Consider the following 24,920-nt stretch of genomic DNA (forward strand, 5'->3'; position numbering starts at 1 on the left):
TTAGAGGAACTGGGGAACTGGGCCGGTCAGCAAACTGGAGGTGATAATTTTCCATGAGGTATGACGATTTTATATATAAGAGGGTAGCAAGGTCATTTCATGTATGCTCAGCATCATTTCCCTATAAATATAATAGCCTCACCAATAACCACATAAGCAAATCATATGTAAAAATTAAAGAGCGACTTTACAAATGGACTTAGTTTTTCCTTAAGCCACGATGAAGGAATTCTTGACGGCCATCATTCTGCTTTAACAAGTGTCGGGCGAACAATGAAAGGTATTTTGGACCTTCAATATATAAAAGTAATGATGACCTTAGATTTATGGGTGTCGGAAAACAATGAAAAGCATTTTGGACTTTTAACATAGAGGGAGAACAATACTGACCTTAGATTTGTGGGTGAACCTTTCAGGATAAGAAACTTTCTCATTTACGAATTGGGAGACTGCACCCAAGAGTAAGAGGTTGCCTACTTCAAAAAACAAAAATATAAACAAAATGCAACCTTGGTTTTCCTCTGTTTTCAACACCTGAGTGTCCGAACTTAGCAACAGTGCCAAACCTGGATGTTCTGCCATTTTTTTAAAAAGGGTTTTTGACCTCGCCCTTCATCCTATAATAGGGGGTGGCCCTTCTTCTCTTTGTCTTGTAGGAGATATAAATAGTAAAGAAAATGCTCATGTTACGACATCATAATTACATCTTATCTTATTATATTTTTCCACAATAAAGGAAGGAAGAAAAGAGTAGCATATTCCCTCTTCCATCTTTATCCCAGCTTTCTGGTGCCCAAATCAAGCCAGATCATACAGTGAGCAACAATTATGAATAAGAACTAAATATAGGTGATCTTCTGATAAACAGTTAATCATTAATTTGAACATTTCAAAATTGTCATTATTTGTTTTGGCAACAATTTTGCACTAAATAAACAATATGAAGCAGGTCTTGTTTTATATGATGAAAAAGACAATTACCTGCTGATAAACCCAATTCAATTTCATAAAAAATTAAATCAAGAATCAGTCATTTAACAAGTCCTACGGAAACGAAAAGCTCTTGCCCTAAGACATCTCTCCAAAATTCAAAACAGATTAGTGTAAGCCTGCACAACAGAATAATGCACCAATCAGCCTGAGATAATCTATGGCTAAAAGCAAGATAATATTCCCATTTTTCATTACTTGAAAGAAGGAAAAAAATGACAGGACTTCAAATAAACCAACTGCCGAATAAACCAATCACTCGCTTGGGCTAATGGAGCTGTGAATGGTCCGGGTGGCCTACTGGGAGAAAAATGATGCCCAGACTTCGACTTTTTTAATCTTAATGTTGTTTTTGTTGATCCAGCAAGAAAATTAAAAATAGGAGATAGCATACAAACCTGTTTAAACAGAAAAGCCTTTTGCTTCTTCAACAGTACATATTCGTGGAACAGGGATCAGCTCACTGCTGTCGGCATCTGCATCATTGGGTTTTTGAGAGTGTCAGTAGAAGAAAAAATTTGGTTCTCAATCTCGCCAGTTTTTTAACAAGGTTTCAACAACACATGATTGCCCGCTCAAGTGGTTCTAAGACCATGAATACTGAGAACCATGTTGACACAACCGACGAGTTACTTCAATTGGGGGAACTAACCTGTATTCATTCCCCATGCTTGGCCAAGGTACGATATCATGCGAGAACCAAACCAGTACGAACCATATACTCCAGTATCTTGTATTGAGGATAAAATAAAGGAATCAACTTTCTAGTAGTCAACCTTCACTAGAAGAGATGATACTAGATTTGGGAGTTTCACTCCCTCTGACTACTCTATTATAAATGACTTTGAAGGACTGTGATCCATATGGCCTATTGAGCAAACTTAGAGGCATTCGCAGTGTCTGTTTTCGGTTTCTACGTCCCCTAATTAAAATGCTGAAGCTTCCCTCTCCATCAATCCTTTGACTGTGTCTTGACACGTCTTTCTCAACACTGTCTTCTGACTTCTCATTTAGATCGCTGCCATCAGTTGGTTCACTTTTATCTGTTTCACCTCTACAAGATCTTGAGTTGTCATTTTCTTGCTTATTTTCCAATCCATTTTCAGCTACTTTGCCCCCACTCTCTTGGACCTCGCTTGCTAGATTACCCATGTTTTTGTTGGCTTCATCCTCTTCCCCGCTATCGATTGGTAGAGTTGAAGCTGAAATCATTGCCTCAAGATTATTGGATTGCATTTTTGGCTCCAACACAGGGTCAGCAATTGGCTCAACAACAGGTGGCAAGACAGAAATTTCCATTGGATGACAACCAGGCCACACAATGCCAGGAACAAAATCTGATGCATTTGGGTTCATATTACATTGCCATGCAATGTGATTAGGATGAAATGGGCTGCTAGTCATGGGAAAGGTGCTGGTTGGAACTGCTTGCGGTTGAGTATAAGGAGGGTAAATAAATGGCACAGGGTGTATAATGTTTGGGGTTCGAGGGGGTGAAGGGTATGGGTGGTGAGGTGACGAGCACATGTGAGTCACTGTTGGGAGGACAGTGGGGCGCACAGGGTGAATGGTCATGTTCACTGGCCAAGGAGCGACAGCTGGTACAGCACCAGCAACGGAGGCAAGATTCATGTTCATGGCCACTGGTGGTCCACAGACAACAGCTGGAGAAGGGTTGAATGGGACTGCTGATGCAGACAACTTCTTGTTGGGGATGTCTTGTGTATCACCAGAATTTGTAGTCGAGAGTTTCCCCTTCAGATCCTCTCCTTGAACTGCAGAGCTAGAACTATCCCCAGGCTCAACAATGCTAGATGTAGCCTTTTCACAAGGATCTTCCTTTAGTGCATCGCTGAGACTTGCACTATTATCAGTTTGAATGCAGGCATTGCTGGAAGTTGCACTTTTATCAGTTTGGATGTTTTCATTGCTGGAACTTGCACTATTGTCAGTTTGGTTGCTCTCATGTAACAGTCCACGATCCTCAATGATGGCTAATGCATACACTTCCGTAACTGGATATACACTCTTAGAAGTTTTATCTCTCATTTCATCCTCTTGTTTTGTTTCTTCTTGCCTCTCAACAATTTTAATTTCATCGTTTAAGTGGATCACAGTTTCTGGGATGCAACTCTCAGTCTTCTCTTCCATGGTTTCTGGGACGCAACTCTCAGTCTTCTCTTCCATGGTTTTTTCTACCTCGAATGCCAAGGGTACCACCTTTTCCTGCGGTTTATTTTCTTCCTCTTCATGTTTTCCAACATCCAGCTCATCATTACCTGGAAGATCATTTTGGGACTTAATGACTTGCATCTTAGCAATGGTGCCTGGTGGGGCAAGTGCTACTTCCTTGTAAGAAGGAGACTTGCCATGATTAACTACTGAATTGCTCTGTTGAACTGATGTGACTTCATTTGGTGCAGAAGAGGGTCCAGGTTCAAGAATAGGATTGGATACTCCACCTCCATTCAAAGAATTATCTGCTATTTCAGCTTTGGCAGACGAAGGCACTGATTTAACCCTGTATGTTACAGCTTTGACTATTTTCCGACCAAATTTAGTAGCTGGAGTGTTGCTCTTTGCAGGATGATAATCTATGTAGCTCCCAGGAGTAATGGTTCGTTTCTTTAGTATGTAATACCGGCTGTTCTGATAAGTGTTCTTCGCTCTAAATTGATCTGTTTCAGCAACTACATCCTTCTTCTGATAATTATATACCCTGCCAACATTTGTTCTTCTCTGTCTTAAACGTTGATTGTATGAGCCAGATGATCGTGGCCTTTGGACAGGTTGCCATCCGTCTTCTCCCTCAGCATTTGCTTCTGTTTGTGCTTCATTGACATTCTTGTGCTTCTCCTCTACAATTTCTTCTGCCACAGTCTGCTCTGACTGAATTGGTGGAATGCTTTCCTGACTCTCTTTTTCATCATTTCTAGGTTCAGGGACCTGTTTCTCCTCGTCCGAATTTGTTGTGTGTGAATCTTTTAGATATTCTCCAGAACTTGAAAAGCTAAAATTTTGGGAGGATATTTCCTTAACCTGCAAATGAGGATTTGAAGCATTCATTTAAAGTCTATGGTTCCAATAAATCTGTTTAAAAATCTCAAGAAAGGATACAAATATATCATCAATCCAACAGAAATGCTTTTCCAGGCTGACTGTACTTGGACAAGCCCCAGAGTGACTTTCACTAAATTTCAGTTATGCTAGAATGTTTCCAATAAGAATTCAGAGAACTCCAAAATCCAAAAAGCAAAGTGAAAGAACTAGCTCTAACATGAAACAAACATGAAGCTTGAATTTATATCTTATCACATTCACGATAAATCAAAATCGGAGGAGAAAGCACGTGAAAAACAGGTGTCCTCATACAACCTAACACCTATTGCTGATCGCCTGATTGTGTACTGATGTTTGTTTGATTAGTGGATCATCATGAAGTGGGCATTGACCAAAGACACCTTAGGACAATTCAACAAAGATCACCAACTAATAGTGAAGAAACTTACTTGTCTCCATCATTCATCCCAATAGCTGGATGACAGCCTGAAAACAGTTTAAACCATGAAGAAATTTGCCATACCTTTGTGCTAAGGCCTTTCCTCTTCACTGCATCAGCATCTCTTCCTTTGGCATCTTGATTAGGATTGATGTAATCAAGCAAATCTGACACACTGTCATGTAAAACAAATTACATTCATGGGTCACTAGGACTTCATACCATACAAGACCTACAAGAATGTTACCAATGGTAATCATATGGGTCAGAAATAAGACTGGTTGCCAGTGCCATGACATGCACGAGGGTAGAGATAGTGACCCTATGTTTCATGCCATCCTACAAGGACATCTCCAAGGAAAAATCAGAACTAGATTCATGATGCTAACCAACTGATCCATTGCATTATTTTACCAAGCCATGACAAGCAACCTGGAATCCAAGCATCAGATGGTTAATCATTCAATTTTACCTGTAGCCCCTTTCTAGGATTGTTGAATCTCAAAGCTGCAAAGTTTGCTATTGGACTTATGGCAGAGGTAGTAAGTTCAGTTTATTCAGATTGCCCGTTCTTGAAATATAACTAGAAAGTATAGCATTCATTCATATCAAAATATGAAATACATAACCAAATATCTAGATTAATAGTAATATGCTCAGAAGGAGCAAAAATTTACAGAAATAGCGACACATCATCTATTGATCTTTTAAAACTGATCAATAACATAGGATCATCAGTGCAAGCAACAACATTAACACATATTACCTTAAGTGGCCTTTGCTAGCAATGGATGTATCAGGCTTACGGGTTCCATTTCGGGCAGCTTCTTGCTGTTCAAAAGCCTTAGACTCAAAGTACTCAAGCCAAGCTGCAGCATCCTGAAAATTTGGCAACAATGCTTTACACATCTATTGTCTGGATAGTAAAAATGTAAAAAGTGGATTTTACTACTAGAAAGATCAGTTCCCCCATCCCCCACTCCCATCTCGCCAAAGGGAGGAAGAACTTCTGGCTTTGTGCTGTCATGTGGCATTCATTAATGAAATCATAAGCAGATTCCACATTAAAATTCACAGAGATGAGATAATCTTAATTATCCCCTGTATTGTGATCCTTTGCACCAAAAAAAATTTCTTGACTTATTTCCAATGTGTGGTATGGATGATATCAATTGGTCATGGTTGGGGTCAAGAGATCTACATAGCGTGGCTATCCAATTGGACATCCAGGAAAATCACCATGGATTTTAGTCTTTAGGAGTAAAAATAATTCTCAATAGTGGATACCATAGAATATATAAGATACCTGAGTACGCAGATCATCTGGCCCCAGCTTGGCTCGGAGAATTTGCAAGGTTGTCTGCTCATGCTGAATACTCAAGGGGTATGCTTCCATTAATGAGAGTGCAATAGCTATTGCATGGTAACTTGCTGCAGTCTGGATCAGTTGACAACAGAAAAAATTTGCCTCTCAAAGGATGAAGAGAATTTGTTGGAAATTTTCTGAACCTAATCTAGAAGTTCCTTAGAGGTCATAAATATTTTGAATAGATAAAAAGATGTGAAACAATGAGCAGAATAAAACATTTTCCAATAAAAATATTTAAATGCATAAATATTGGGAAAGCCATAAGGTTTCGATCACAAGCATGGTTCACATCCCCACGAACAATGAAGGGACATTTAAGCAAGGTTATATCTTTTAGAGGACAAAGTTATCCAGGACCGTTCTGATAAGCTTCTCGAGAGTCAAGACAGCCCAAATATCTGCCACGTGGCAGATCGAATGGGATTCAATTTTTGGGAACAGTTAGCCCAAATGTCCCCTGCCTATGTGTCAAGTTTCAGCCCAAACGTACTTCGTCAAGTGGCAGAATAAAGCTTTGGGAATCTATGGACTATGAGAGGGTGCATATGTACATACATAGATGACTGAAAAAATACAAGGACGCATGGACATCCATGGGTGGGTATTTGATCGAATTTGAGTATGAAATTTGACACATGGATAATCCATATGACGAAAAACAAATCCAATGGTCAACTGACCAAAACTAACTGTCCATGTGGCTCAAAAAGCTGGACCGCTCTGAGAAGCTTATCAAGATTCAAGACGGACCATCTAAATGGACGTTTTGTTAGCATTTTTCCTTCTTCAGTTGCTACCCAACTTGTCAGTTGGGAACCTTTGTAGACTAGGTAGGATGATTAACATGGTATGTTCGCATTTTTGGGACTGCTGAGATGAAATGCATAATTTGCATTGGTATTACATTTATCAGGGCAGCTAAAGTTTCAGTGTAGATCTCTAGTTATGACTTATCAAAACAATGGGTCTATGCTCCCAGCTTGTATGCTGCCCGTATAGAGGAACAATGCACTGTGATGATGTCTTTAAGAATGGGAGACATGAAATAGATCTAAAAAAAAAGGGACCTGGATATGATCTGGGCCCAGTAATCTTTTATTACACTTCAGAGCTTTGTGAAGATATCTAAGGGCAACATGGACGTTTCCAAGTCCTTCCTCCATCATTGCAACGTTAATGTATGTAGCAGCAGTGTTTGGATGAGATGCGCCACAAGTAAGATGTAAAAGATAGAGTGCACGCTTTACATACCTGATCAGCAGAAGATAATAAGAATCAATAGCTATGAGAACCAAAATAATGGGTACTATAGTGGAGAGATATTTCATGATTATTTATGATGGAAGAATGGAGCAGGATTGGAAACTAATCTCAGACTTAAATGATACCAACTATGTTAAGGTTAATTTAGAATGGCTGGATAAAGTTAATCTTCATTATCAAACAGCTTCTTGATATTTTACAGTGCCACTATTTCCATTAGTTTCCTGACTACTCCAATATCTTAATATGAAAACCATATTTGTAAGGTAGACAATTGAGGGCCACCTACAGCATCGTTCAAAATAAACTAAAGAATTGACCAATCAAATGATTCAGCCTATGAAACTACTCATTGTTTTGGCTATGCACATGCACAGAAAATGAAAAGAGATTACATAACCAAAAACAATGAAGCAGATAGTAGTAAGATCCGGCCCTTGTTGATGTATGCCAGCAACAAAAGACCAATGCATTTGATCCCAGATAGGACTCGTATCATATATGAAGAGCATTAACCAAACGATAGTATTATAAAGAAACAGGAACAAAACATACTTGAGAGCCAACTCTGTGTGCTGAAGCCTGTAATAGAATACTGCAAGATCCCCATAACTTTTCATTGTATCAGGGTGATCAAGTCCTAGCTCCCTCTCATTGATATCCAGAGCTTTTTGTTGATAAATGGTGGCCTGACAATGGGACAATTTTTTCAAAATGAAATCAAAATTCAGATCATGTTCATGTGAGACAAAGATCACTTTTAATGCTTACCGGGGGCGGGCGGGGGGGGGGGGTGAGGGGGCTACCATTTTCTACCAAATAGATAAAAGACATAGAACCGCTTTGGTGCATTTACAGGAAATGTCACAATTTCATAAAGGAGAAAGAGTTAAGAGTAAACCTGATTGAAGTCTCCAGTATGATAGAGAACAACAGCCAGAAGACTGTAGGCTCCCGCTGTCATCCGATGGTAGGGTCCACAAACTGCTACTAGCTTTGCTAGAGCCTGAATCCCACAAAACGTATAACTGGTTAGATGCTAGTATCATATGTTTCTTTTGCTGAAACACCAATATTTGCTTCAATAATCACTAAGAGTAGGTTTTGGAAACTTTACCTTTGTCCCATGGCTAACAGCATCTTCAAGCTTCCCCTTGTCTAGAGCAGTTTTTGAAGACTCCAGAAGTTGCCGCCCATCTGCAGATGAGCAAGCAACTTGCTGCAATGAGATGAAAAGACAAATAAGTACGGATATTGACCCATTCAATCACTTCAGGGTTTGGTTTCACACTATGAAGGATTTATTTCATTATTCAAAGAAGCAGAACTGTGTTGTTCATCACCTTATGCACTGGTACCAAGCTAATAATGTCCACTTTCCTGAAAGGGTTTGCAGAGTCCATATCAAAATCCCTGGGAGCTAGTTCAATACCCACCTGCAAAGAATTAAAAGCATAATGTTCAATTTCCAATGGCTAAATAAAGGATCCATATTGCATGAGAGTTGAGACACTCCAAACAAACCAAGTGTTTCTGCCAACAAATGCTGAAATTCCCCCAATTTTGTTCCCGTAGATGGGCGACAAACAATATTTTACCAAGGCTTTAAAGTTTCACAAATCTAATTAAGACATATCTAGAGCACTCAAGACAGGCAAAATAAGATGCCATATGTGCTTCTCATGACAGACATCCACAGTGGTTGAAAGCCAACACTTAATTGATTGACAAAGAAATCTTCTGGACATAATTTGAACATATCGTATACATATGCGCAGTCATAAAAAATAATACCAAGGGTTGGCCAAATGTCATCATAAAATCAATCCTTCTGGGTAGTGTCAATTGAATGGAAATCCACCCAATATGGATGCATTCGATGCGGACAACACAGTCAAACAGGACAGCCTTTCATCCTCCTACTCTGCATTAGATGGTGTTACAGTAAATGTGTAATATTTTACAATCTACAGGAATTTTTCATATACAAGAAAATTTGTGTGGCTGTGGCAGACTCCAACCCAACTGTACTTGTCGAATCTAAACGGATTTTTTTGGGGTTACTAGAAAGCCGATCATTGGAAAAGCTTTGAAATCAGAATCCTACTATCAATTACCTTATGGCATACGCCTCGTAGGATGGCAAACTTCCTGACATCTCGGTAGTTTAAGTTGCTGATATCCCATTTGTATCTCTTCATCAGGAAAACCTCCAGCCACCTCCACACAAGGGCATGCACACTACACGAGCAATGGGATTCACCATTTTCTGGGACCCCAAGCATTAGGTTTAGTGCGGCAGCTATTGATGCAGCCATGTCCTCAATATTGATGACAGCAGCAATCACAGCCTGCAGAATATGCTTGAATGCTCTTACTATCATCTCATGCACACAGAGTGACTGCACATGTGATAAATTTTCTGACAGCTTAACCTGATCGATGAACAAGAGAGAAGCAATTAAGTGTGAATCCAAATGCAGTAAATGAAAATTTTTGTGCATTCACTGCAGACCTAGAAGTGAGTACCAAGGTTTAGTTTGAGAAACTGACACATAAAACAACTCATAGAATATTGGTAGGGAATGACTCGGTGTGAAATAATTAATCCCCACCCCCCAGACACACTTGAATTGACTGTCCATGACATAAAAATGGCAATATCTATCTGTATAATAAAATAATAGAAAGTTGCAGGATTCACTTCAAACTACCAATAAAAAATTTGATAACTTTGGATAATATACTTCTGCATGTTTGTAAAATTTGAAAATAGTTTGCGGAGTTCATTATTTTATAACAGCATGATAACTCTTATCATTCATCTAAAAATTATGTAGTTAGTTGGAATTTCAGGACTTGTTGATGTAGATAAGCACTACAACAAACAGTATACTTGTAGCATTAAGAAGAATCAGGCCCATACTTAGGCCTATGGTTCTTCAACTGAACCTATTTGGTTCATATCAAATCAGCCTTGGTCGGGTGTTACTGGTTCACTAAGAACCAGAATAGTGGGGGGATTTGCTTAGTAGTTTCTAATTGGTAAACCTAGTTACTAATTTGGGTATTTAGTAGTTACTACTTAGCTATTACTTGTATCTTTCTATTCCCTTCAGTTTCTTACAAGGGAGCCACTAACATGCGTGGGCCTCTTTTTCTCACTTACTATTTTTGTGCGTGTTGTTACTAAAACCCTCGATATATTGTAAGGACCTTAGTGCCGACACTCCATGATTTAATGAATAAAGAAAGCTTGGCTTTTGTACCTTAGTTGCTGTGAGAAACAGTGAGTGGTGAGATGGCATTGTGATTAGTGATATACTGACGAAGGCCACATAGGTGAGAGGCCTTGGACATATCCCCCATTCTTTTCCCTTCTCTCATCCTCCTCCCCCTCTTTTTCTATTTATTTCTACTGAAACCTCGGCCTCTGTAAAGCAGACTAGACCTCCTGAAGCTGTGCTATTACCTGATGTCTTAAGGAGTTGAAGTATTGTCGACAGTGGGCTAAGATCAAATGAAGGCCATTCTACATCTTCCCTGTCCTGTCGCACTTTTTTGTTGATGCTCCATTGCAGCAGCCTATCTCTCCCACATATTCGCTATTCTATCCATCAGGTTCAAGTGGTTTTTTGAAGGTTTCATTCTCTGTTGGAGACCTTCCATCAACCTTAATCTCAGCCTCATCTAATGGCTGGATCTGCTACAAGTTAGTAAGTTACTAAATCTGTCCCTAGTAACTAATTTCATACCTTTGATCATATCTATCAATCTAGCCATTAGTTGGCTGTGTGATGTAGAGGCTATGGCATGGTTTAAAGTATCAGTATGTATCGTATCGACCTATGCATATCGGTATCGGTCAGCACTGATACAATACCTAATACCGATACGTCTCTTTTTTATAAAAAAAAAAATGGACTGTCTCGGATGGTATCGAACTGTATCAGCCGATGTGGGCCATTACGACTGATACATATCGATACCATCAATACGTCAAGTAAAGGGTTCTATGGGTTGCTTTAATATGTATCGGTATGTATCGGCCGATATGGCTCGATACATACCGATACAATCGATACAAACAATAAAAAAGCCATTCTGAGTCACAGACTCGATACAACACAAATTCTGGAGTGAAAAAGAAGGGAAACTCTCAATCGAGAGTCTGAAATCTTCCATTTAACCAAGTTTTTTAACACTTTTGGAGTTGGGGCTTCTAATCTACACTCAAAAATGAATCAAGGAGTGCTAAAACACCATCCTTTGCAGCATCCAACAAGCTGAGATCAGAGATTGAAGGAGATTTCACAGAAAAAAGGTAGGTTTTCTGAAAAATGGTCAAGATACACATGGAAATACACTTTTTTTGCTCCAAAAGTGTACTTCCATGTGTATCTTGACCATTTCCGTGCGTATTTGTAGTGTACGATACGTCTCTTAAAATCACCCTTCCAATACGATACCCGATACCGATACTTTAAACCTTGGGCTATGGCCTGGCTGGACAGACATGATCCACTTTGGAGGCCCAAACCAAGAACCGGTCCTAAACCAGTTTTCTGGTCTGGCAAGAGCTAGCAGATGTTTGGTAGTTTCTTATTCAGCTTGCAGGGATTTTATTTGTTATTTCTTTTTGTTCCATTATGTAGTAGGTTACGTAGGGATTGTTTAGAAGTCTCTTTTCTTTCCTAGTATACTAAGTTACCAATTAGGGAGGGGATTTCCTCTTTATTTATAAGATGTAATCCACCAATTAGAGACGGAGATTTGAAACAATAGAATGAAAAGGTTTATTGGCATGAATGTGGTTCCTGTGAGAGTGCGAAACCAGTGTCTGATGGTTACTTCTTCCTCCCAGGTTAGGTTCTCCTTCCCCAATTATTCTCCCTTCAATCTCTTCCCAATCTCAGGTACAGTCCTGATCTCTTATGTTATTCATCCTTTCCTTCTTATATTTATTTCCTTTCTCCCTATTATATTACTTCTTCTTTACCGTCCATCCACCCTTGTTCTGCATCTGTGGTGGTAATATCAGTCCTTAAAGAACTGTTTCAAACTCTCCAGTGGGAGTCAATCTAACCTAAAATTTCTAGAGTTGGATTATCAATCTAGGGTGACCCAAAAGAGTATTGACCCCCAAATCCTCCTCTCAGGTGTATTATCCAACCTGATACCAATTCTGGTATTTGTTCTACCGTCAGAAAACTTTAAGGAAGTTGTGCTTATCTTCAGGCGAAATATTTGCCTTTGCTGCCAGTTGGGTTCAACAGGTTTATGACTGAAGATTCGAATTGCAGAACTTCAGACCCTTTGAGCTTCTATCGTTTGAGTTATCTTCATTGTAAGGACTTCTCCTCTACTGCTCAAATCGCAGGTTAGAAGTTGAAGACGATTTGTCTTCCCATTTATTAATTGAAAACCTTTTAAACCCTTATTTCTACCTTGCCTTCCCCTTTATCTGGTTATTACTTTTAAGTCTTATTTCCCTAGAGATTTAATCCGGCATGTTCTAGTGAAGAGAGGGTTGTCAAGAAAATATGCAGATGTAATAAAAGATACGTATGAGGGTGTAGTGATTAGTGTGAGATCTGTGGGAGGTCAAGGCAAAGAATTCCCAACTACGATTGGGTCACATCAGGGATCAGCTTTAAGTCCGTATCTATTTGCACTTATCATGGACGACCTAACCAAGAGCATTCAAGACGAGGTCCCGTGGTGTATGCTCTTCGCCGATGATATCGTTTTGGTGGATGAGACAAAGGCAGGGATTAATACTAAGTTAGAGCTATGGAGATCAACCTTGGAAACAAGAGGCTTTAAGATTAGTAAATCGAAGACGAAGCATATGACGTATAATTTTAGTTATACTATGATGGATACTGACATGGTGCGAATTGGGGAAAGAGAGATACCGCAAAGTGACTATTTTAGATATTTGGGTCAATCATAAATAAGGAAGGTGACATTACAGATGATGTTTCACAGAGAACTAAAGTAGGATGGATGAAGTGTAGATGAGCATCTGGAGTACTATGTGACTGGCGTATTCCTTTAAAGCTTAAAGGAAAGTTCTATAGGATTGTCGTATAACCGACTATGCTGTATGGAGCAGAATGTTGGGCAGCTAAGAAGTGTCATATTGAGAAGCTATGTGTAACAGAGATGAGGATGTTAAGATGGATGCGTGGAAAAACTAGGAAGGATAAAGTAAGGAATGAGCGTATTAAAGTGGACTTGGGTGTTGCCCCGATCAATGACAAACTCCGAGAGAGTCGTTTGAGGTGGTATGGTCATGTTCAACGTAGGCCTCGGGACGCCCTAGTAAGGAGTGACATGATCCCGATTGAAGGAATTAAAAGAGCTAGGGGCAGGCCTAAAATGACCATAGGAGAAGTTGTGAGGAAGGACATAGTCTAGATCTTGTTCCAAGTATGACCTCCGATAGAGACTATTGGAAGGCAAGGGTCCATGTTGCAAACCCCATTTAGCTGAGATTCTCCTGACTTGCTGGGCTGTGCCTCGTTCCTCTTACTTACATCTTTCATTTGGCATTTTCCCTTTTTTCATTTCTCATCTCATTCCCCATCCATCTTTTTATTTCCCTACTTTGTTTTGTTTGGATCCATGTAGCCGATCCCATTAAGTTGGGATAAGACTGAGTTTGTTGTTGTTGTTGTTGTTGTCGTTCAAAGAATGCCCTCCCTCATCTTACATGCTATTCCATTCACCTGTTATCCAATTGTTAGCTTGACTTCCATTAATTAAAAACCTGACACTCTCTTTTAAACTGCAAATATTTACTGTTTTGTTTTCTATTGCTTGGGTGGGCCCATAGTGATCCGAATAGGGTTTCCGAACCCCGGATTGTACCACTGTGATATTTGGAGGTTTACTACCTTTGATACCAGACCCTAAATTAGTTCCAAAGTATTTGCCAATCTGTTCAGCAGGTTGTGAGATCTCAATAGTTGCTAAATCTGAGTTCTATAGTTTCTATTCTGCTTTCCCTGATGCTGTAACTACTAATCCAACCATTGTATTACCATCTTATTTGAGGACAATATAATCTTACCATACCCTCATACGTGGCCTGAATCTAAGATCAATTCAAGCCCTGATTCTGTAGTTATCAAGCTACCTATACTGCTGTAATACTTGGTCCACAGTCCTTCTTGTGAGTTGGGTATAATACTTGCTGTTTAGTGAGTCTAGCCCCATTACTTGTACAATCTACTTTTGCAGAATATGAATATGTACTACAACTTTTATCTTATCAATGAAACTGAAATTGTTTATCTGACCTTAATTTCAGACTGATTTTCTGGAGAGAGAGAGAGAAGAAGAAAAAAAAGATCGATGGTTTACATATAAACAAATGGATCTATACATGCTACAAGTGCATGTATATGCATATGGAAAAAAGCATAATTACTAAAAAAAATAGAAAGCTAAAGTTTCAGGATAAGGAACTAACAACACTCCCCAGTGAGCACATCCGAAGACCTCTAGTATGCATAAAATCAGTCAAAGTCCGACCATCGACTGGTGAAAGTTCCAGTGAGCCAAAGTCTGCAACCTGTGATTCTCAAAGTATGACAGAAATGAAAATCGCAGCAATTAAATAAAATGCAGGGGAAAAAGCTAATTTAGAATGTTTTCAGTAGTTACCAGCTTCGGAAGAGCTACTTCATCATAATATTTCTGAGACATCTCAATTAGTTCATGCAAAGACTGTAAATAAAATGTTGGAGATCAGAACACACTTTTTTATATAACCAATAAGATCATGCATACTCTTAACAAAATCTAAGAAATGTTACCTTACGATGAAGCCCGGTTGCTGATTCTTTTAACCGTGTAAAAGCTGAACCAGAGAGAATCCCTTTCAATGCAAGCTCATTCTCATCAGCTTTGCTTTCAACGTGAGATTCTGCAGAGGCCAACTGAGCATCTTCAGCTTCTGCAGAAGCACCCTCCGCTGGAGTTTTGCCATCCGCAGATTGCATCTTCTGTTTGCTCTCATCTGATTTCTTCTTGTGGTTCTTAAGGAGCTTAAGGGGCTTCCCCAATCCCTTAACCTTTGCTTCACTTTTAGCCTTATCACTGGATGGTTTCTTATCCTTTTCTGCATTGTTTTGATCTTGCAAATGTTGTATCCAGCAAGCTCCAAGTTCCCATCTCACAAAAATGTCTCTTTCTACTTCCTCTTCCTGAAGTTTGGCAACACTGTCCTCTAACACTCTCTTCACAAAAGATTGGGCAGCATTGAGCTCTTCAAGTTCCAAATTTTGTGAACGTGATGTTCTATTCTGTTCTGAAGTTGGCTCTTTCTGAAGAAGCAACCTCAAACTGTAATCAACAACTTTATAAATTAATTATGGACAGAATTAATCCCCAATTACAGATGCTCAAATTGTGCATTGGACTATAAAGGAATGTGAATTTACGGGGAAAATAAGAGAAAAAATAGATGATATCCAAGTTATGAATTATGCACAGCCGTGACAGACATGCATAATTATTCAGCCACAATTTGGTGGTTCTAGTCTAGGAGAACTCTAAGCAGTCTTACTGAAGCAATCACCAAAGCAAATTTAGGTGTTTTGGGGAATTGAGTGATTGCCTCATGTGTAGTGTTTGCTGTCTTGAATAATATGTCCATATTGTGGTCTTTACTGCTATCAATAAGAAGTAATACAAACACTTTATTTATGAATAAATCATATTATTTTCTTGCCAAGCAGTCATTGCCTAGGCCTTCACTAGTTAATGCCTCACTTCAGGAAGTCCATAACTAGACATCAACTAGCCACTTTGATAATTGATAACCCCTGCTATAAAGCTCCTGACGTCCTAATCATCTTCAATTCATAAAAGTTCTTTCGCTCTTATATATGCCAAGAAAATGCAATAGATTGAAGTTAACCAAGATAAATTCAATAAAGTCAAGCTTTGATTAAGCCGACATCGGCCATGAATTTTTCTGCAGTGAATTGTATCAGCATCCCAGCGCATACTCTTTGTGATTCACACGTACACAAGGAAGTTTGAGATTGCCTTTACATGTTACCCGAAAGAGTCTTAATAATAGATTCACATCTTGGTAGCGTTCCGCTCAGTAGCAAGGACGTGAGGTACTGCCGAAGGCACCAAGAAGGAGCTGCTTTAATCCCAAAAGGTGACCAAATTCTTCACAACTAATCTAGATATTTCCATTTCAGATAGAAGAAATGAAGCTTCAGGCAATAAAGTCAGCGAAGAATACATCCTCGGTCCATACAGACTAACAGGCGCTATGTATCCTTTTTCTACTTATGTAACAATATACAAAAGAGAAATAAAAGTGATTGACAGTATTTCTTCAAAAGGTAGAAGGTGCTGACAAGAACCTGTTAATATTGAGGGCATTGGCGCCTCCTTCCAGTTGATCAATGATTTCAATGCTTTGAAATGGACCCACTTCACCAATCTCAATCTTGTCAACTTTCACTACTGCAATATAACCGCAGTATCTTACGTTGACAACACCCAGAGTGGCAATGTCCTGCGCTTCATAGAATACATTTTTACTCACCACGCAACATAGACAACTTTTATATTAACAATAACCCAATCAAAAAAATCCTTGAAACCATGTCAAAGTGAAAAACAGAAGCATTAATTTAGAAATTATCTTACATGGGCTGCAGTATTTTCATCTGCAGTAATCCCCTTCAATAGGTTTCTCTCAATCAGACGCTTGAGGTCCACTCCTATTGTTTCATTTCCATCAATCTTAGTTTCTACCTTCAAACTAGCATCAAGAGCATCTTTCTTCACAGTGATGCTTAGGTCCCCCACTCTTTGACTATAACAAATATTATCTTTTCCAACCACAGTGGTTGGATCCAGTTCTTCCATTACCCTTGTTATGGCTGAAATTGCTTTGAAAATTGCTACATCTACAAAGAGGCTGTGAAGGAGGAAAACTTTCCTATCCCGGACCTGCCTCTCCTCCGCTGTTTTGCAAGGCATAGATGCAAGAAATGAAAATTCAGGAGCCCAACTGATCAAATCACTTTTTCCATCTCTTCCTAAACCACCTCCATTGCCCCCCCACATTTCATCCTCCACTGGGAGGGAAGGAAAAACTGACGGCGACTGTGCTGCAACAGGAGGAACAAGCCATGTGTTGGCACGGAAGCCATAAGGCAGATTTCCGAACTGCAAAATAAATTAGTTCTTACCAAAAGCAGGAATACATAGGAAAAAGAACTTAAAACCAAATAAAAAAAAAATCCCTTTACAAATACAATCATTTAAGATGCCAGATTTCCACTCCTAAACTGTTTTCGCTCCAAAAGGATACAATATATTTCCGTACCTTGTTGCGTTCCAAGAATGCTTTCATGAGATCATCATAGGCCTGAAAAATAAGCCATGAGATATACTTATGGAAGTTCCAGTAGATGCTCGATTTAAAAGCAACATAAAGCAGATAGAAATGATTTCACCATTGAATCTCAAGTCTCGACTTCTTACAAAGAATCACACACAACATTGACACCTATAGCTTGTCTAAAACATGCTTCACAAGTATAACAAAAATAGGGAGGATAGCAACATGAACTATACCTACTATTATTAAAATAATAGCATTCTGGTTGTGAAAAGAAAGTAACTTAGATGTTCTACACCTATCAATAGAGACTGCCAACACCATCACCATTTCATCTCCTGAGAACCATTGCAGTAACCCTCACTAAGAAGATACTTCACCAAGTGATTACCATCACTGCCTGCTGTCAGGAATCTGTAAGCAATACTTTGTAAATTCTACTTTTTTTTTCCAATAACATTAGATGTAGGAAGCCATTTTGGAACCATTAAGGCAAATCATCTGTCTTCTTGACCAACACATCTGCCCTTTATTCTGAGAATTTTATATAAAAGATGGAAATCATGAAGGGTTTTGTTACGTGGAAAAATGAAACAGAGATATACACTTTTGCACACGAAAATGATAAAAAAGCAAATGATAAATGTCACATCTTCTTCTGATCCTTTTACTCCTCATAAAGGCATCACAAGACTAAATATCACAACTTGGTACCAGAAGTGGGCAATATTTTGTGATACTTCACATCTTTACCACACTTCATTTCTTCAATAGACTTAGTGACTGAAAGAGGTATGTCCAATAGAATATACCATGGTTACTGATCAGCAAATCGTATTGTCACTTAAGATTGCACTTTAAACATAGGTGACAGGGCCATGTAATATTATGCAGCACAAATGCACAATGTCCTCTTCTCTTTCTTTTATCCTCTTTTCCTCTTGACAATTAGTTTCAGAGTTTTATCAATATGGTTAGATATTTCAGAGTCACTCGAAACCACTTAACACCGGTAGTGTCAATAGTTTATAAGCACCAAAGAAAGACCGTAACTAGTCCAAAGGCCACAAAAATATATCCCTAAGTCCCACTGATGATCTGACTTCTCAAAGCTATACAACAACAACTCAACCTTATCCCAACTAAATGGGGTCAGCTACATGGATCCTCGCAAAGACAAAATAAATAAAATAATAGTAAAAAGAAAAGAGCACTTCCACCTAAATGAGGTAGGCTACATGGATTGTTGCCCTCCAATCAGCTCTATTTGAGGCCATAGTTGAGACAAGGCCCAAACTATGCATGTCTTTCCTCACTACTTCTCCTAGGGTCATTTTAGGCCTGTCCCTAGCTCTTTTAGATCCATCAATCTGAATCAAATCACTGCTCCGTACTGGTGCATCTCAAGGCCTCCGTTGAACATGACCGTGCCACCTCAAACAACTCTCTTGTAGCTTCTCATATATAAGGGCTACTCCTAACTCAGCTCTAATATGGTCATTCCATACTTTATCCTTCCTAGTCTTGCCACACATCCATATCAACATCCTCATCTCCACCACACTTAGTTTATCTACATGCCACTTCTTAACTGCCCAACATTCCACACCATACATCATAGCCGGTCATATGTCCTATAAAACTTTCCTTTGAATTTTAAAGGACTACGCCGACCACACAGTATGCCGGTTGCACCTCTCCACTTTATCCATCCTATTTTAATTCTTTGAGAAACATCATCCTCTATATCCCCTTCTTTATTTACGATAGGGCCTAGATATCTAAAATAATTACTTTGAGGTATCTCTTTATCATCAATATTGACCACCTCATTAACAATCATAGTGTGGCTAAAGTTGCACACCATGTACTCCGTCTTTGTTCTACTTATCTTAAGACCTTTTTTATTCCAAGGTAGATCTCCATAACTCCAATTTGGCGTTAATCTTTGCTTTTTGTCTCATCCACCAACACAATGTCATTAGCAAAAAGCATACACCAACAAATATCATCTTGTGTGTCTCTAGTTAAATCATTCATGATAAGCGCAAACAAATAAGGGCTTAAGATTAATCCTTCATGTAGCCCAAGCATAATTGGGAACTCACTACTTTGACCTCCTACAGTTCATACACTAGTCATCACGCCATCATACATATCTTTAATTATGTCCACATATTAACCTTCTCTTCTCAACTATGTGCCAGATTAGCTCTCTTGGGACTCTATCATAAGGTTTTTCTAGGTCAATAAAGACCATATGGTTTTAAATCCTTAGATTGTTAAAAAGGTCATCATATTTCCTTGCCCTTGCATTCCCAACCTTCTTAGCTTCATTTCTGGCAGATTTATATACCTATGGACAATTAAAAAAATGTCCAAACAGAAAATTGAATTTTGATCATGACTTCAGCCATGGGTGAAATTAGAGTATTCCAGGGATTTAAAACAAAATCGTGTAATTTTATATGACTTTAGTCCAAGGAAGTAGGGGTCCAACTCAGGGATTGGATCAGTCATTGCCAATCCCACTACAATCTCAAGTCAACTTGGCTGAGTTTTAGCTGGATCAGTCCAAACTCGGCAAGCCAAGGATTTAAGGCGGTGTTGGAGTTCGGATTAGTGGCCTGCACATATCGATATGGATATCAGATAGATTGGCTGGATCGTTGACCAACAATAACAGTACAGGTCGGCCGTTAGGCCCGATGCAATCCCGATTTTTAAAACCTCAGATGCAACAGTGGCCCCCAAACCTGTTTCAACCAAGTTTAGAGGGGGATTGGTGAGTCAATTGGGATTGGTCCCTGCCAATGCCAAGACAACTTGGCCCATACAGTTGATCCCATGTTGATCCCTATATCTAGCTTTAGTTGATTACCAAAATTGCTATAGTTATTTTGACTCCAGTGTCAGTTGAAATAGAAATATGCACTGAAATCACCTGATTCAACCATGTATCCAGTAAATTAGATGATGCTCAACAAATTATCATCTCCCAAACACCCGATACCATCCAACAGCAGTTTGGACATCTTTACAAACAGATACCCAAGAAATCTCTTTGTTATAGATGTAGCAACTAGTTGTGGCACACCCCAAGCCATGAAAAATACATCTAGCAACGCAAGTTATCAGACCTTAAAATTTAGAAAGTGACGCACACCCGCACAAAAGAGATAAATTAACATACTATTCTTCATAAACTATATATATATATATATATAGAGAGAGAGAGAGAGAGAGATCTAACATTATTGAAGGCTCTACTAAGCTGCCGTAACAAATCAACTAGCCTGTGGCTCAGAAGCCGCTGTTTTCCTACACTATAGAATCCTTTGCTGCAAACTTCAACAAGAACAAGCTTCCCATTGGAGAGCTTCACCTGCAAATCAACACAGAAGCTCGTTCAGGCCTCTCAATCAATGAGCAATGGTACAAAAAGAGAATCTCTCATGGTAAAAGGAAAAGATGGTTCAGGTTGTATATCCTACTTCAATTGAGAAAAGAAGATTGTATGGTAGAATCTCGTCGATCTGCTGTCTTGTCACCCTCCTTATAACTGCAAAATTCACACAATATTCACTCCATGTCACTTTCCAACATGGTAACTACTCACCATACAAACAGAAGTAGTGCTCTGACAATCTCACTCTCTTGTGGCCATTGTCTATCCCGTTTAACTGTCATTAACTACTGGTTACTGGGGGAAAAAATGTAACTGCCTGTCCTATCGCTTTGGCACTTTTGAGACTATAACATGCTACCATTTTAACAAAAACTAGTTTTTATTGGTCAAATGTGTAAACTGAACTCAACTAACAATCTAGAGGAGAGAAAGTAAAGAGTAGAGCCCTAAAAATAAAGAACTTGGGAGGAAGAGGTGATACTTACATTGAATCGGAGGTGTGAGATGGGAAAGCGAGAAGAACTCGTAGAAGCTACCAAGCTTAGGGCAAGCACCGCTGATCTCTCCCTCGCCGTCAATGGAGACATCTTTCGATGAAGAAGAAGAAGTAAGAGTCGGAGACGGAGAAGAGGGCTTTGTCTGGGATTTGGTGGATTGCTTTGGCGTCTTATTGTCATGGCCATTGCCATGGCCACCACCAACCCCTGCACACTTCCCGGCCTCGCACCTGCAATCCTTTCCTGAGGCGACTGCTGCTGTCTCTTTAGTCCCCGAAGGACCGAAGCAGGTCGTACAGGCCACAATGTCCAGCAGCCGTCGAATGTGCGCCACCGCACCACCCTCGTCGTAGTCCTCTGTTCCATGAGATCCAACATTCAAGAGCAAGACTGAGGATCTGAGATATCGTTTGAAACCGAACGTCTGAACCAGAAACTTTGACCGGCACTCGGGTGTAAAACGGTGAGGTTTTGGTTAAACTGTACGTTTGAATTCGGTTGACGGTGTCCAATACTCAAATGTACAAACCAAAATCAAAATTAAACCGTTTAAATCGTTTATTAAACGGCTCCATATAATAAAATTAAAATTGAATCGGGATTGGTAAAGGCCGAAACCAATCTGATACCAATCTGGATCGGAAAACCATTATTCTCATTCGAAAAAGGATTATAACAATTATTATTTAATATAATTTCATCAAAAAAAATTATTATTTAATATAAGCATATTAAACATATTCTACTATTCTCATGGAAAAATGCATGAACAATTATATCCACATTCCATCTTTTTGAATTTTAAATGATTATTTTTATGAAAAACATAAACTATTTCATTGAGGTAGGGCTATGGGGATGTTGAAGATTCAAAAAATATTGTTTATTAATAAATTAAATATATATATATATATATATATATATATATATATATATATATCTTGTTGCATGACTCTACATCAGACACAGGAATACGTAAAATTATAACCCCAACCCTTATGAAATAAAAACTCTCATTCATATTGATGCTTTTACCACATTGTCATTGGCTCTGCATTGGTGCAACAGAAGGACCATGCAACCAGGTAGTGATCTCTTACCTCTATTTAAAGTTGTGTTAGACATACATTATTGGAATGCATTCTAGGTCGATTTCGCATTTTTAACAAATAATAATAATCATTCGAGATTGTAAAATTGACCTAGAATGAATAACAAACGCAACCTAATTAATATATAAATCAAAATTTAAATAATTTAAACAGTTTCAGTATTTAAAAACCAAATCAAACCGTTTAATTAAATAATCTTCTTTGAATAGACCACGATTCTAACTAAACAGCTGAGTTCGGTTTCAGTAATGGTTTCAGCACCTGTAAAGACAGGGACTCGAGAGGGTATTAAATTATTAATTTTTCCCAATTAGTAGGGAAGCCTCTTTATGTAATTACCATAAATTATGGGGATTGTCTGAAAAAATGGTCGAAGAATTAATTATAAAGAACACCTTAACTTACCTTCCACTAATGTTAGAACGCACGGTTTTAGCGCAGCCACGTCCACCGTGTCTTTCAATCGTGGCCCTCGGACCTGTGTGGAGCAAACTGATAAATCAATGGATATTTCGGTATTTTCCCACGTGTTCAATTTCTCGCCAAATAATTATTAAATAATAAAACTATGATGACAAGATCAATCGTGAGAGTCATTATTATCTCGGTACGAATGCATTTTTTGTTCAGAGCATGGCCTACCTAGTACATGAGCCAATGGGAGAGCATGTGGAAGCATCAACAGCAATTTGGATTCTCTACTGCCTAGTTGCCCGACAGGACCGTGCTCCCTAGACACAATGAAGCGTGTAATAATCACCTCACTCCTGCCCAAACACCTTGCTCGAGTAGGGGTAAGGCGATCATTGCACATCTCACCATGTCTAGACAGCACGATCCTGTTGGGCAGCTCGACAGTAGAGGATTTGGATCCACATCAACAGACATAGCATTTCCACCTTTCATAGGAAAATATGAAAGACACAATGCACTCTTAGACAAAGTTCATGTTTTTCTAAATATATTGAGGATGCGCATAGGGGTGTAAAAGCTGGCCTGCAATGATAGGCCCAACAAGAACTAAATCGATCAAACCTGTAATTAGATCGACTAGTTAGCAAATGGCCTATAGTGTTTGGACTTGAGACTGATCCGATCGTTCTCGATTTTTTATTGTAGCCCAATGGATGCCCGACCACGATCGATCAACACCAGTAATTGATTCCTTTGTAGCCCATATATAGTTTAACAATCCGTTTATGGCCCAGTCATTTATAACCCGATAACCCGATTGGCCCGGTTATAGTCTGATTAACCCATTTACAACCCAAATAAATGAGGTTGGCTATGGACCAGTAACTGACCATCGAATATAAACATGTCTACGATTGATCTATCTAAATTGTTAAAGTGGGATCTTTATCCTTTCAATTACACTGCCCGTATTTGATGTCAAGTATATCTAACAAGGAGGCAGAAATGATTATCCTACCCCTTGCCTGAACACACTACCCGAGGTGGGGTCCACATGAGGTCCACCTCCCTCTATTAGATGTACTTGACAGCAAGTACGAGCAGTGTAATTGAGAGGGAAAAAAATTCGTTAAAGAATCACTTCTGTATCGTATCGGTCGAACCATATCAACTATGTATAGGGTCCGGCATATCGATATGCCGAAACGATACCGAGATGTAAGTAAGGACCGGCATGTCCAACTGGGCCAATGTCGTCATCCACAGCTGATAGGCTAATGTTGAGAACCCCACAAAAATTACCTAAAAATGAACTATGAAAAGACCCAAAGCGGTCAGAGAAGAGCAAACCTTACCTCATGAGATAACGAAAAATTGGTAATATTGCAAGTAACTGTATTCACGGACAAAAGCCGACGAACATCGATAATCCTGTCCGTTGATATTCCCTGTTCGTTTTAATCCAAATAAAAAATCCCCAGTATTTCCAATTTTAGGTTAATCCAAACAACATCTTAATTCACATTCCAATCAAATTGCAATTAAAACCAGACATTTTTATCTCTGTTTCAATGGAAATAAGAAGAAGAAGAACATAGTTGAGAAGCAAACTGTAAAAACTCTTAACTTATTTTTGTCAAGAAATCAAATTAAACTGCAACTGGAAGTGAAACTCTGTTCAAAGCTCTGTGGAACAAGGTAAACTAAGCCAAAAAAAACTGACCTTCAAGATAATACGAGACTCATCTGGGAGCTTCACAGTGATGTCCACAGCCACTGGAAGAACTGCCATACCACACAAACACCGATAAACAGAAAAGAAAAGATTAAAATTCAGCCAAATTTATTTGGTGGAGAAGTTTGAAGAATCGTTTATTCTTACCTTTCTCTTCTTTCCTCTTCTTCTCTCCCTTCGTCTTTCCCTTACTGCTTCTTGGTGCCATTTTCTTCTCACGCACGATTGAGCTGCACTTCGACGACGGA

The 24,920-nt window shown here is 39.0% G+C and overlaps 1 protein-coding gene across 3 annotated transcripts; it reads right to left on the reverse strand.

The window, feature by feature from the left end:
• Positions 1–855: 855 nt before the first annotated feature.
• LOC122664511 (protein TSS) lies at positions 856–24,903 on the reverse strand. 3 transcript variants are annotated; one of them, XM_043860356.1, is made up of 26 exons: positions 24,820–24,903; positions 24,661–24,722; positions 24,293–24,385; positions 22,929–23,001; positions 21,400–21,768; positions 21,000–21,067; positions 20,759–20,890; positions 17,491–17,532; positions 16,806–17,330; positions 16,517–16,671; positions 14,948–15,476; positions 14,796–14,858; positions 14,602–14,703; positions 9,239–9,556; positions 8,465–8,557; positions 8,239–8,340; positions 8,023–8,127; positions 7,677–7,810; positions 6,926–7,109; positions 5,796–5,927; positions 5,256–5,368; positions 4,574–4,664; positions 3,158–4,029; positions 1,643–3,121; positions 1,389–1,466; positions 856–1,109 (listed from the first exon to the last, which is right to left on the reverse strand). In XM_043860356.1, the coding sequence occupies exons 1-24, from the start codon at positions 24,878–24,880 to the stop codon at positions 1,762–1,764; spliced, it is 5,778 nt and encodes a 1,925-aa protein (XP_043716291.1). In that variant the 5' UTR covers positions 24,881–24,903; the 3' UTR covers positions 856–1,109; positions 1,389–1,466; positions 1,643–1,761. The 3 variants fall into 3 exon arrangements, with proteins under 3 accessions (XP_043716291.1, XP_043716290.1, XP_043716292.1); XM_043860355.1 differs by having other exon boundaries at positions 1,643–4,029; XM_043860357.1 differs by lacking the exons at positions 856–1,109; positions 1,389–1,466 and having other exon boundaries at positions 2,778–2,854; positions 2,895–4,029.
• Positions 24,904–24,920: the final 17 nt, after the last annotated feature.

Source organism: Telopea speciosissima, chromosome 6, assembly GCF_018873765.1.
Source record: "Telopea speciosissima isolate NSW1024214 ecotype Mountain lineage chromosome 6, Tspe_v1, whole genome shotgun sequence".
NCBI lineage: Eukaryota > Viridiplantae > Streptophyta > Magnoliopsida > Proteales > Proteaceae > Telopea > Telopea speciosissima.